At 39.5% G+C, this 12,891-nt stretch overlaps 1 protein-coding gene across 1 annotated transcript in view; it reads left to right on the top strand.

Moving 5' to 3' along the window:
• Window positions 1–11,796, top strand: part of DEK (DEK proto-oncogene) — a 36,567-nt gene extending 24,771 nt beyond the window's left edge. The window contains exons 7-11 of the mRNA XM_077492258.1: window positions 820–1,014; window positions 1,091–1,229; window positions 4,202–4,368; window positions 5,052–5,120; window positions 6,631–11,796. Coding sequence (XP_077348384.1) covers window positions 820–1,014; window positions 1,091–1,229; window positions 4,202–4,368; window positions 5,052–5,120; window positions 6,631–6,642 — 582 coding nt within the window. The 3' untranslated portion in view covers window positions 6,643–11,796. The remainder of the gene's footprint in view (window positions 1–819; window positions 1,015–1,090; window positions 1,230–4,201; window positions 4,369–5,051; window positions 5,121–6,630) is intronic.
• The last annotated feature ends 1,095 nt before the right edge of the window (window positions 11,797–12,891 follow it).

The following is a 12,891-nucleotide window of genomic DNA, read 5'->3' as shown; positions in this document are numbered from 1 at the left end:
GTGGTACCTGGTTTGTCTCATCCCTGTAACATACATTCTGCTGGAAAGTGTTTTTTCTTTTGGAAAAACAGACTTGCTAGCCAATTCACCAGATAACAATCGAAGAGCCAAAAAAAATAGATGAATGCAGCCATCACATCTTATGCCGCGTACACACGACCGGACTTTTCAACAGACTTGGTCTGGCGGACAATCCGACAGACTTTGCAACTGTTGTTCGCTGGACTTTCAAAACGAACAGACTTGGCCACACATGATCACTCAAAGTCCAGATTTGAATGTGATGCAGTGCTTGCACATCGTAGTAACTGCAGATGTGTCTACTTCGCACTAATGTTCTTTTAACACAAAGAACTCTTTGAATAAGGTTTTTTTTTGTCTGGCAGCTCTGGGAACGCAAGTGACCTAACAGGATAGGAGATCCTTTCTCTGGGAATGGAGAATCAGTTTGTGTGGTGTGTGTGTGTGTGTGTGTGTGTGTGTGTGTGTGTGTGTGTGTGTTTTTTTTTTTTTTGTTTTTTTTTTTCCCTTTTGGTAAAGCTAGTTGGCACACGTGAATGTTATAATGTCAGGGTAAGGTTGAAGCATGCCATGTTCAAATGTAAATGGGCCCATATAGTATTCCTTTTTCTTGTGCTAAACTGTTGTGCATAGATCTGAACCAGCCTCATGTGAAATAGGTTTTCTTTTTGGAACTTTTTGCTGCATGGAAATGAACAGATGTGACTAGGCTCTACTGGTTTAAATGTATTTGTTTTCTATTTAATTCTGTTTTTTTTTATTTTTTGTTTTTTTGTTTTTTTTTTTGTGTATCCCTAGTCCTTGCCAAAGTCCAAGTCGAAGACTCCAAAGAGCAGTAAAAAAGAACGCAGCAGTTCAGGCTCAGCACGAAAGTCTAAAAGCAGTAAATCCAATGTGATATTGACTGACGAGTCTAGCAGTGAGGATGAGAAAAAGGATAAAGAGTCTTCAGAGGAGGAAAAGAGTGAGGAGGAAGAGGAAGAAGAGGAGGAGGTATAGGCTATTTTTGTGGTGTGGGTTTATTTATTTATTTATTTTTTCTCATAACTGATCCAAATATCCTCTCTAGCCACCAAAGAAAGTTGCTAAAAAGGAAAAGGCCAAATCAAAATCCACACCCAAGAGTAAGAAAGCCACAAAATCTGCAAATGTAAAGAAGGCCGATAGCAGTACTACAAACAAGAAGAGCCAAGCTGGTTCCAAAAAAGGTAAACTGTAGCTAAAAAAAAAAGGTTTTGACTTGGTTCTTATTGGAGTCGGTTACTAAAAGAGAAATTCATAAACGCTACACTGTATGTAGATTTGTTTTAGCAGAAAAGGGTAAACTGGTATTATTCTAGATGGTTAAACACCTCCCGGATATCCCAAAAAATAGTTTGTATCTAGCACGTTTAAGTTGATGCAGTTATAAAAACTGTTAAAGCCTAACTTCAGGCAAAAATGAGATTCTAAATTGTGCATAACTTTACCCACACCAGAAGTGTTTGTATTTCTTTTTACAAACTGGGTAGAGGGGTTATATGGGGGCTGGCATACTTTTTGCCAAACTCCTCCTGATGACAGCAGTATGACTGAATTCACGTGTCCCTCAAAGGCTTCCAAGAAATACTTTACACAAAGTACAAAAAATTCATTATACTTTTTTTTCATGCCTTTTTGTTTGTTCATGGGAGATTATGATGGGCATCAACAGTAGGGATGCACCGATACCCTTTTTGTTTAAAAAAAAAAAAAAAAAAAAAAAAAGTACGAGTACCGATACTTTTTTCTTTTGATACCTATTGCCTAGGAAGAGTGTGTAAGGGGGGGGGGGGGTGTTGATGATGATGATGATGATGATGATAATACTTAAGTAAAAATAACAAGTATAAATATTGAATTAATAAATGCAAGAAAAATCATATCTAACATCCAGTCCCTGAAGTGCAAAGTCCTTAAAGTACAGACATCTTGAATTGAGATGATATACAGTCTGGATAAAATACTGCTGTACAGTATATATCATACAAACGTGGGAAGCCCTGGGCAAAGGAGAAAACTAAACCAAGTTCCAGCTGATAAAAGTAGTTCACATTATTAAGTGTAATTAAGATGGTCCACTCATATGATGCTATGTGTGGCTAGGATCCCGGATGCATGGCTCAACAAGCCCCTGGCCAGAGAGAAGGGGTGCACATGAAACAGCTGGGTAAAAAACGGAGGAGTAGCTAGATGAGGAGAGCTGCCTGCAGCCAACAACAAAGAAGCTGCCAGAGCATGCAGGATGACAGACCCACTAGTGGTTAGAACACTGCAGCTGGTGGAAAGGAGGAGGTGGGGAAGGCACCTGGCATAGCTGGCGGGAGGAAAAGGAGGAGGCAAAGGGCAGAACTGACAGCAGGTGGAAAGGGAGAAGGAGACAGGGACAGCTGAAACGTCATGGGTTGCAAAGGATGTGGCGGCCCAGCTCCTTAACAACCAGTAATTGCCTCCATTCTGTTGTTACATTCCCCTGTTCACAGCTGAAAAAGCTGAACCTGAAGGTATCGGTTTCTAGTATCGGCGCAGTGGCATGAGTACTGATATTAGTGCATTTGCTTGTTATCGGCACCAATACTAATATCGGTGCAACCCTAATTACCAGCTTTCTGATAAAATCTGACCGATTTATCAGTATTGTTTTAAAGTGCATGTCTTGCCAAAATCAAAACCAAAAATGTGTTCGTTCATTACATCTCTGCAGTACTTGCATATTTTCCTGTATTTTTTTATCCCCTTTAAAGGATAAGGTCACCTTTTTGGGAACGTTTACATGTTCTACCCATATGAGGTACGGATACACTGACAAGTCTGCAGGTGTCCTGCTCATATTTTTACCTGCAAAAAAGATGTGCATGTCTTCGTCTTCAAAAAAAAAAAACTATTTCTTTAGACCCTGTATAATTCTTGCTATACCAGAAATGCACTTGGCTTCTTGTTTCCTGTTGGCTGACAACAGGAAGCATTTCTGTGGGCCAAGCGCTTTCAGCCCTGGCAAAGAGGGCAGGCAGAGACCACAGGACAGCTTTAAGCTGGATACACACTTTTGACAGATTATTTCTTTTTTTCCTTTACCAAAGCTTTCAATTGGTATGCAATCACTCATGCTCTCCTGCAAATGTATGCATCTAGGCTGAGAACTTCTCACACGTGGTATCCCCATAATTGTACCCCTTTCACACAGGCATTTTTCTACAGCGCTAAAAATAGCGCCTGCATAAAGCCTCAGCTGCAAACCCAGTGTGAAAGCCTGAGTGCTTTCACACTGGGACGCTGCGCTGGCAGGGTGTCACAAAGTCCTGCCAGCAGCTTTACAGCAGTGCATGATCGGTGAATGCACCGCTCCTGCCCATTGAAAACAATGGGGCAGCGCTGCTATACCTCCAGCAAAGCCCTGCTGCAGTGGAGTTTTGCGGACGGATTTAACCTTTTTGGCCCCTAACGGGGTTAAAACCGCCCCGCTAACGGCCGAATAGCGCCGGTAAAGTGGCGGTAAAAATAGCGCCGCTTTATCGCTGATGCCTGGGGTGACTCAGTGTGAAGGGTCTTAATTGGTAAAATGACAACTCTGGAGACAAATCGTGTCGTAATTTTCAACAAAGTGTGACCACTTCACTTCAAAAACCTCACCATATCTCTTGCTAAATACCTTGGACTGTCTACTTTCCAAAAAGGGGGTAATTTGGGGGGTATATGTAGTGTCCTGGCATGTAAGGGCCTCAAGAACTGAGACACAGCACATCAGGATTGATCAATTTTCAGATCTATGGATTGTAGTTTGTAGATGTTATAACTTTACATGATTTTGGCTATTTTAACAAAAATGTAGAAGAATACATTTTGGCATAAATTGATGAAGATTATTTCCTAAATTTTATAGCAAGCTGAAATGTGTTCAAAATTTTCTGTATTTTGTTTTGTATAGAAAATTTAAAACCCAGTGCTGATTAAATACTACCAAAAAGCTCCCCTCTATCCCTCATAATGACCTTTATTTTGGGTAAAGTATTGTATGACTGAGTAATTGTCATTCAAAGTGTGACAGCCCTCAAATGGACTGGATAGCAAGGGTGTGAAAATGCCCTGAAGTGTATGGAGTTGGTTAAGATACAATATACAATGGACTTGGGATGTGCCTTAATATATCAAAATCTGTTAATAGAGAAAATAGTAGAATCGGAAAGCGAGTCAGAAGACAGCTCGGACGATGAGCCCCTGATCAAGAAGGTGAATAAACCACCCACTGATGAAGAGATCCAAGAAACCGTGAAAAAGCTTTTAGCAGAAGCAAACCTGGAAGAAGTCACAATGAAGCAAATCTGCAAAAAGGTATGCTCGAGATACATTTTTCTTTTTTATTTTATTTTACATTTCAAATATTAGGTCTGCATTATTCATTACATTAATTTAGAGCTTTTAGAGTCTTGCTCAACCTGCCAGCTAATGAGAGCCCAGCAAAGAGCAATCAGCTTTTCTGGGTTCTGTGATCTAGTAACCTGGAAGCAGTGACATCACCTCTCCCAGGTTATCCTGGTGTAAATGGAGCCATTAAAAAAAATAAAAATAAAAAAAAATTACCGATCTTGGGGTGGTCAAATGCTTTAAGTGCAGAGGAGAAATTTTGGGACTTGAACCTAAGATCTCTCCATAAAAAGTACCTGTCACATGCCCATTGCTGTCACAAGGATGTTTACATTTTTCTTGCAAAAAAAAAAAGTGAGGAGCGCTTAAAGCAAAAGTTCCACTTTTGGGTGTAACTCTGTAACATTCTGTTAACAAGGGGGAAACTGTCCCACTTTTGTCAGTGTCTGCCTAAGGCCAGCTCTAAACGTCTAGAAAAGGAAGAAATATTTGTTGGGTATACTGTATGAATTTGAACACGCGCTGTTTTGTTTGTGTGGGGGGGGGGGGGTTTCAAATTTGACTGCAAACGTGGAAATGCACTTTATTATAGAAAGTAAAGGAGCACACAATCTTTTTAAAACGGTTTTCAACTTCTTTACTTTTTTTAGGTGAATGAGAGCTATCCTACTCATGACTTGTCCTCAAGAAAAACTTTCATTAAGGCTACAGTTAAAGAGGTATGTGTATAGGAAACATGAAAATTAACATGGATATATGTGGTCTGATTCTCAAACAAGTGTAAGTGATGGCCCTCACTCACATGGGCCTCCATTTGTTTAAACAAAGGAGAAATGTATTTTAGGAAGTTTTTTAAGCATTTTATGATCTTGGAAGACTAGCTAGATTGAATGCAGTAAACACACATTTGTGCATTATACAATTTAAAATATGTATGTGTCCTATAAAATGCATATATTTGCATATCTGTGTAAATGAGGCTTTGGGTGTTGCAATACAATGCAACACACTGTGGTGTTACAGGAAGTAAGAACCTGAGCTTTTTTTTTTTGTTAGCCAATTTATTTGCATGATTGGCCTTCATTTGGCGCAGTGTAAAGTAACACTTGGAGTAATGTGGGTTACCACAGATGTGACTCCAGCGTTTTTTTATTTTTTTTGTACTATAAACAAAAGTGACAATTTTGGGGAAAATTTTATTTTTTTTTCTTTCTGCTATAAAACCTTTCCAAAACAAATGTATTCATCAGTTTTGGCCCATATGTATTCTGCTACATGTGTTTGGTAAATAAAAAAACACAATAAGCATATATTGGTTTGCGCAAAAGTTATTGCATCTACAAAATAGGGGATAGATTTATGGCATTTTTATTATTTTACTTTATTTCTTACTAGTAATGGGGGCAATCAGTGTTTTTTTTTTTTTTTGTGATTGCAGCAGACAGATCGAACACTTTCTGCCTTGTTTATACAGGGAGATCCCCGTTCTGTCACTGCGGGGAACAGTGGTGGGCCGATTTAGCTCTCCTACTGGCCAATGGAAGTGCGCGCACCCACAAAAGTGTGTTCCTTGCCACAGTGTGACAGCGGCTGCTTGGGAAACTGTTAAAAATAAAACGAATGCAGACCTCACATCCAAGGTTTAAGAGATCTGGCCAGAAAGTCTGTTTCATCTTTAACAGACTGAGCTGTCTAGATAAAGTAGCAGTTGGAGCAGGGATATGCAATTGGACCTCCAGCTGTTGAAAAACTACAAGTCCAATCACAGCGCTGTGGTAGTTCATTGAAAACCACAAGCAGACAGCTGCAAAGGCTGTCCAGGACTTGTCGTTTTCCATTCTGAGGACTGTGAATGAGTGGGGTGGTGGGGGATCCTTGATAGCCGTTAGCATATGGGTGTAAGCTGTTATGGAATGCAAACCTATCCTTTTAAGTGTTAACTGTAGTTCAGGTTAATTTTGTTCAAGTCTATCTAAATATGCTAGTCTTGCATTACCCTCCCCCAGACTGACCATGCTATAGTCTAAAGGTGTCTGCTTCACGTCATTCAGAATGCAGACACCTTAAGACAGCAAGTGCTGCTGGCAGGATCACCAGGAAAAGGGGGGGGGGGGGGGGTTGAAAAAAGGAAACAAATGCACCTGCCACATGTAAGCTGGAATCTATTCCTTTTACTTTACGTACAACATTTTAATACCATATATTTTGTTTTTTTTGTTTTTTTCACAGCTCATTTCATGATTCTTTAGAGGACTATTTTATACATGGAAAATACATGGACTGTTGGATTATACTCGTTATATTTCATATACTCTGAGAATGACACCAGCAAAAGTGTATTTGTTTTTACCACTTTGGGTACAGTGTATTTTTAAGCAGATTTTGCTTTGTTTGCGTTTAAAGACCTATGTAAATTGCTTAATTAAAACCTATTTTTACAGTAGTGTCCATGTGTAGTTTTAGCTATCCTTGTTTTTTTTATTTTTATGTTTTCCATCCTATAGTTTTGTAATCCTTCTATTTACATTGCAGCTGGAAGACCTCAGTACTTCAGTGAGTTGTGGTGTTTCCTTTAAAAAAACATTTTTTTTTTAAAGGAAACCTATTCATTTTTTATGCCAAGGCTGCCAATGTGGCCACCTTATAAAAACACTAGTGTTCTGGCTTTTGAACCAATAGTTTCAGTACTTTGTCACTGACCTGGAACAAGTATGTATTTTAGAAGTTCTGGTTCACTGACTTTTCTCGTCTACGTGCTTTTTTTTTTTCCTAGATCGGTGGAGTTGGTTTGCAAAGGGGATATGCGCTATATAAAATGTTATTATTGTTTAAGTAAAACGATATTCATTTGGCTCTGTGAATAAGGTGAAGTACGTACATGTAAAAGCTGTTTGTTGCAATATTTATTGCATGGAATTGGGTATTCAAATTGAATCTTACTTTCTAAGTGAACAGCCTCTATTCCTTTAGTAAATCAACCTTAGTGCCTCAAACTATTGAAGACAGAGGCAGCTAGCAATATTAGGTGGACAGCAATGGCAGCTTTAGTATTTCTCGTTACAAGTTTCTTTTTGTTTCTATCGTGTATAGCGGAATGACATGCAGTTGCTCAATGCAGCCAATTTTGTATTAGACCGATTTAAAAATGAAACCTGGATTATTGTCTGTGCTTCTCAAATAGCTTTTTGTATTTTTATTAAAGGCTAAGTTCACCTTTTTGAATAATCTGGCTATATGCAGTTAAGGGGCTCCATACGCTGCAGTTTTGGAACAAAAAATTGCTTCATGTAGTTGCCCCATACCTGTAAGCTTTTTTTCGTCATCCATGAAGCCTGACACACAAACATTGGTTGCAATCCCCATCCTGGTTAGTTGGTAGAATGTGGCAGACATTGGTGGCCATTTACTAAAATTGGAGAGTGCACATGTGCATGGTAGCCAATCGGCTTCTATCTGCAGCTTGTTCAAATAAGCGTTGACAAGAAAACAAACAAAGTGGATTGGTTTCTATGCAGGTTTGCACACTCCAATTTTGGTAAATCAACCCCATTGAGTGCTGCTCGCCCCTAGCATTGCAGTTGGCTCTTCCCCACCCCCCACATTTTTCTAGCAGCTGAGCTTTAAGAGAAGGGAGTGCATGCTCTGTTTTTTAACTGGGGAGAGTGCTAGCTCTTGTGATGGGGGGGGGGGGGGGGGGTGAAGAGAGGGAGAACTCAAAACCTGGTGTATATCTGTCGAGCTCCAGGGGTAAATGAGCTTCAAATATGGAAATTGCATTATCTTAATTTTTTTATTTTAAATTGTACTATATATTTTTTAACCTACTGGAGCCCCTCAACTGCAAAGTTAAGGTGAACTTGGCCAATAAAGACTCAAACTTGAAAAGAAAAGTTACCTTTCCCTGGCTCAGGAGTTGGTGTATTTTGAAATGGCACTAAAATTCTCTTCCAGCACTAGAAGGTGTTACTGACCATGTCATCTTGATGTGTATGCCTGTGTTTTTTTGTTTTTTTTCCCCCCCCCATCTTTTTGCAAATATGAGATTGGACTATGTTAAAGCTCCTTCGTTTGTATAACTTTAAAGTGTGAGATTTTAAGCAGTCATCACTTTTATTTCTATGCACTCTGCATATGGAATTCAAGAATTTTGCATGTAGATGTTGCTATTTTTATACTTTGTTTCCATGTTTTAAAAAAAAAAAAGTAATATGTAACTTTGTTTCTCTGGGGGGATTTGCTGAGTTACTAGCATATATAAAATGGTAGGGATAATTTGAAATTTTACATGCAGCTGCCTGAGAAATATGTGCGTGCTTGTACAACATTGACATTTGATAATCTGATCACCTATTCGGTGATTTACTGATGCCGTGCAACAATGCCTACTGGTGTACAGATTAGTGAAAGTCTTGGCTGGCCTACAGTATGGCACTTCTCAAATGTGACCTTGTTGCATATTTTACTGCTTGCACACTTCTGTTGGAGGACGAGTAAGATCAGTGTTGTTAAAAGAAACTGTCCAATACAAGAAGCTTTTTTCACAACCTTGCCTTGTAAAATATTCCTTTGGGCTAGGCTTCAGTTGGTAATTTTTAATCAGATTTGTTAACGCCACCCTTTTTTACACTAAAAAAAGAGGGGCTAGCAAATGGTGAAAGTAGAACTCAAGGTGGGAGTGTGTTGTGTTTTTTTTTTTTTTTTTTTTTTTAATGAGGGGGCATAGTTGAGAACCGATCAGGATTTTGTGGTCTGTGTTCCTATCTGCAAGATTCACAAACCCCCACCTCCTGTGTGAAAAGAATTGACAGGAAATTAACTGTCCAACATAAATGGAAATCCCAGCTCCCAGGGGTGTCAAGCTCCATTTCATCATGGGCCGCATCAACAGTAGGGTTGCCCTCAAAGGGCCGTGTATCTGGAGTCCCTTAGTGCAGGGTTCAGAAGTGCCCTATGCACAGGGTTTTAGGGTGTTGCAGGGAAACTGGGTGCAAGAGCCACATGACCAGACTGGATTAGGCTCCGCAGGCTTTGTTTGTCATGTGCTTTAATCCTTCATATTATTCAAAACATAATTTTTAAACCTGAGTTCTACTTTAAATTTGACCTCATGATATTAAAATGGCAGAATATGCCCTAGCCTCACGTGTACATGCTCTAGTGTAACAGAATTGTTGATGGACATTGTTCCATTAAAGGGCTTGCATTTTTTCACCTTCATGCAGCCTATGCATGAAGGTGAAAAAAAATTCTGGCAGTGAACACAAATCCAGTGACGCAAGGCCGAGTCGGCATTCATGTCTGTGGAAGCAAATGCTGGACTCGGGAGCATGCCCACAGGGTAACAAACCCCCCCCCCCCCCTCTTCGGGAGAGCGCTTCTCGGAGTTATCTGATAAGAGCTGTCGCCGAGGGACCCCAGAAGTCGAGGTTCAGGGCCACATTGCAAAACTGCACAGTGGAGGCAAGTATGATTATGTATATTTATTTTTATTTTTTTTAAAGAAAAAAGATAAAGCCTTACAATCACTTTGAGCTTTTACTCCTAAGCTAATGTGGGCAAGAAGTTTCTAAGCAGTGGGAAACTGATTCAAACCTGACTCCAATTCTTTCTTTTTATGTTAGTGGCTCATGCACACGGGCATATTTGGATGCGTATGGATGTACAGCATTATTACACCTGTGCTTGCAGCAACTGGGAGCTAGAATTACAAAATACACATACAAACCCAAGTGCTGATATTTTACAGGTGCACAATTATGGGCATCTTTTCCCGACCGTGCAAGTTTTGCATTTAGTTAAACCCATACATTACCTGCCCAAAAAATCCAAATCCCATTATTTACACATGTAGACCTGCTTTCAGCACATTTTATTATAATAATTTCCTATAGGTAAAATTTACAGCAGCTGGGCTACCTTGCTAGTAGTACAGGCATATTTTATGCTGTTGGGCCATTAGCCTGTAAAGACAACATTGTGCATGATTTCTAAACACAGAGGGGTCAAGGGATGGCTTTCTTTCTGCTCTGTTACTGCTTCAGAATATCTATAGTCTGGGAACAGACGCACTTCAAATTTTGCTCTCCTTGTATTTCTCAATACTGTCTAGTCGCAGTGTAACCTTTCAGGGATTAGGTTGGGGAAATGCCCAATTGGATTTCTAGTACAGTATTTCAGGGTGGTAATGAAGGTGCTGGTGCCATGGTATGGAAACACAGGGAGGAGACCTGAGGCACATATCAGCACTTCAGTATACATTCTTTAGCAGAAGATTTTTAAAAGCATTTTTCTGGTTGTGCTTTTGTTGTCTGGCATTATGAGCAGTATCCTTCTGTGCCAAAGCCAGTCTCTTGGTGCTACAAAAGTGATCAAACTGGGTAAATATCACTATAACCATGTTACTTTGATGTAGAAAATTGTTTTGAATATTTAAAAATTTTCCCATTTTTATACAGTTTGGAGACTTTGGTTAACTTCAATACCGATTTGCTGTGCATCTATAAACCACATTAATGATGCCCATTTTCTTATTTTGCATACAACATGTGGAGATGGACTTGAAAATTAGTTGAAAGAAGTCTGTATATCCCAAATATTAAAGGACCTGTCTTCTGTAGATGATGGTTGTCCTGGTCAGTTACTCATGATATATTTCAGCACAAGTATACAGAACGAATAACTGGGCATAGACTCGCAGCATATTGTTTTTGGGTTGGTGACCTAGGCTAGAGTTTCACCTCTCTGGGCATACTGCCATTGTCTGACAATAAGCCCGATAGTGTGTGACCCACTAAATGACAGTGTACATTGACACATTCATGGTGTACCGCATTCATAGATTTTTTACTTTAAATTTTAGTTTACATTCTAAATTAACCTTGTAATATCTGCTTTGTTTGTGCTCTGCTTCAGCACAGTACTGACTTGCATGAAGTATTACCTGCAGAATTACTGCTCACAGAGGCAGACAATTCTTTGTGCCCTCTAAATGTAGATCCTAGCTTGCAACTGAGCATTGAAGTAATTGTGGCTGGAGAGTTCAGAGCCGTCTGGTAAGTATTCATATCTAGACAAATCTGATGACAGAAAATGCAAAGGTATAGAATAGCTTTGGAGGGGTACACTGCACACTATCCAGTCTTAACTTTGTTTACAACTCTCCACTTCCTGTTGTGTGTTTTTTTTTTTTTTTTTTTTTTTTTTTTTTTAAGAAATGCCAAAATATTTTGTATCTGTTAAGATTTGTGTATTTGTAAAGCAACACGTTTGTTTTGGGACACTTGTTAACTTCTCATAGCTGGTGTGTTTAATCTTAGTGTGGATTATGTACATTTTAAGGTTCCATTATGTAAAAAATAAATTTTTGGAATAAAAGGGCTTTGCCTGTTGTGTGCATGGTGTGTTTTTTGTTTTATTTTTTTTATTTTTATTTTTTTTTTATATATGTTGGGTGTATCCTGGATCATGCAACTCTTGCCTTCCTTAACCTCCCATGACAGCACTAGCAATTGGCTGCTCAAGCCTTGGTGTCTTTACATGGAGGCAGCAAAAATGTCCTCGTCCCTTGTAATGTTTCACTTGCAGTTTTATACAAAGCTGCTTCAGCTGTGATCAGAGTGGTGGAAAGGTATTGTATGATGCTGGGTAGATTTTGAAATGATTTTATAACACTAATATGGTCCACATCAGAATATCCACTTGGTGTCTATCGCTAATCTAATCTTGATTTTTTTTTTTCACCTTGGTTATATATATATATATATTTTTTTTCCTGAAGAAATGGTTATCCAACTTGGACACTTTTGCCAGGAACCTTTTCTCATTGGCAGTATATAGAGGTCTTGAGACCCTTATCCATGTCCAGCCAAGCACTGGTTAAAGCTTGTAGGAGTTTTCATTCTCCCCCCCCCCCCCCCCCGACAGCCCTTTGCGTCTGCCTGACCCTGTCTGGAGAGTGCTGATTGGCCCTGCGCTAATCACATGCACCCTCTCAAAGAGGACAAAACATCTCCTAGCAACACACACCACCACACCTGAACATATGCAGAATGTCCTGAAGGCATCTATCAGATGGATTGGGGACAGTGGAAGAAGGGGAGAAGACAGGATCAAACAGCTTTTTTTTTTTTTTTTTTTTGTGTACAGGATTAACAACTTAGGTTCCACAGTGAATATAATAAACATGCTTTGAGGCATATAGAGACTGATTTTACTGTTGTGGGTTTAGTAAGGCTCTGTTCATACCATGGTGTTCCAGAACGTCTTTTGGGCGACAGACAGCCAGTGATTTTACAGTGATTCCTGCGGCGGCAATAGGAGCAAAATCATGCTGCGATTAGGGTGCCATTGAAAGTAATGGTGATGGCAAGCCCATCTCACGATTTGGAATTGCAGGCAGAATCCAGGCGATTCTGCCCATGATCTGGGATGCCTAGGTGTGAACAGAACTCAACACTTTAAGCCAACCATATGGCTTAAGGTTCAGCAGGA

Source organism: Lithobates pipiens, unplaced genomic scaffold (genome assembly GCF_037356315.1).
Source record: "Lithobates pipiens isolate NorthernLeopardFrog02 unplaced genomic scaffold, aLitPip1_a1.2 Scaffold_19, whole genome shotgun sequence".
Classification (NCBI taxonomy): domain Eukaryota; kingdom Metazoa; phylum Chordata; class Amphibia; order Anura; family Ranidae; genus Lithobates; species Lithobates pipiens.
The sequence above is the reverse complement of the archived record's forward strand: the minus strand, read 5'-3'. Positions and strand labels throughout refer to the sequence as shown.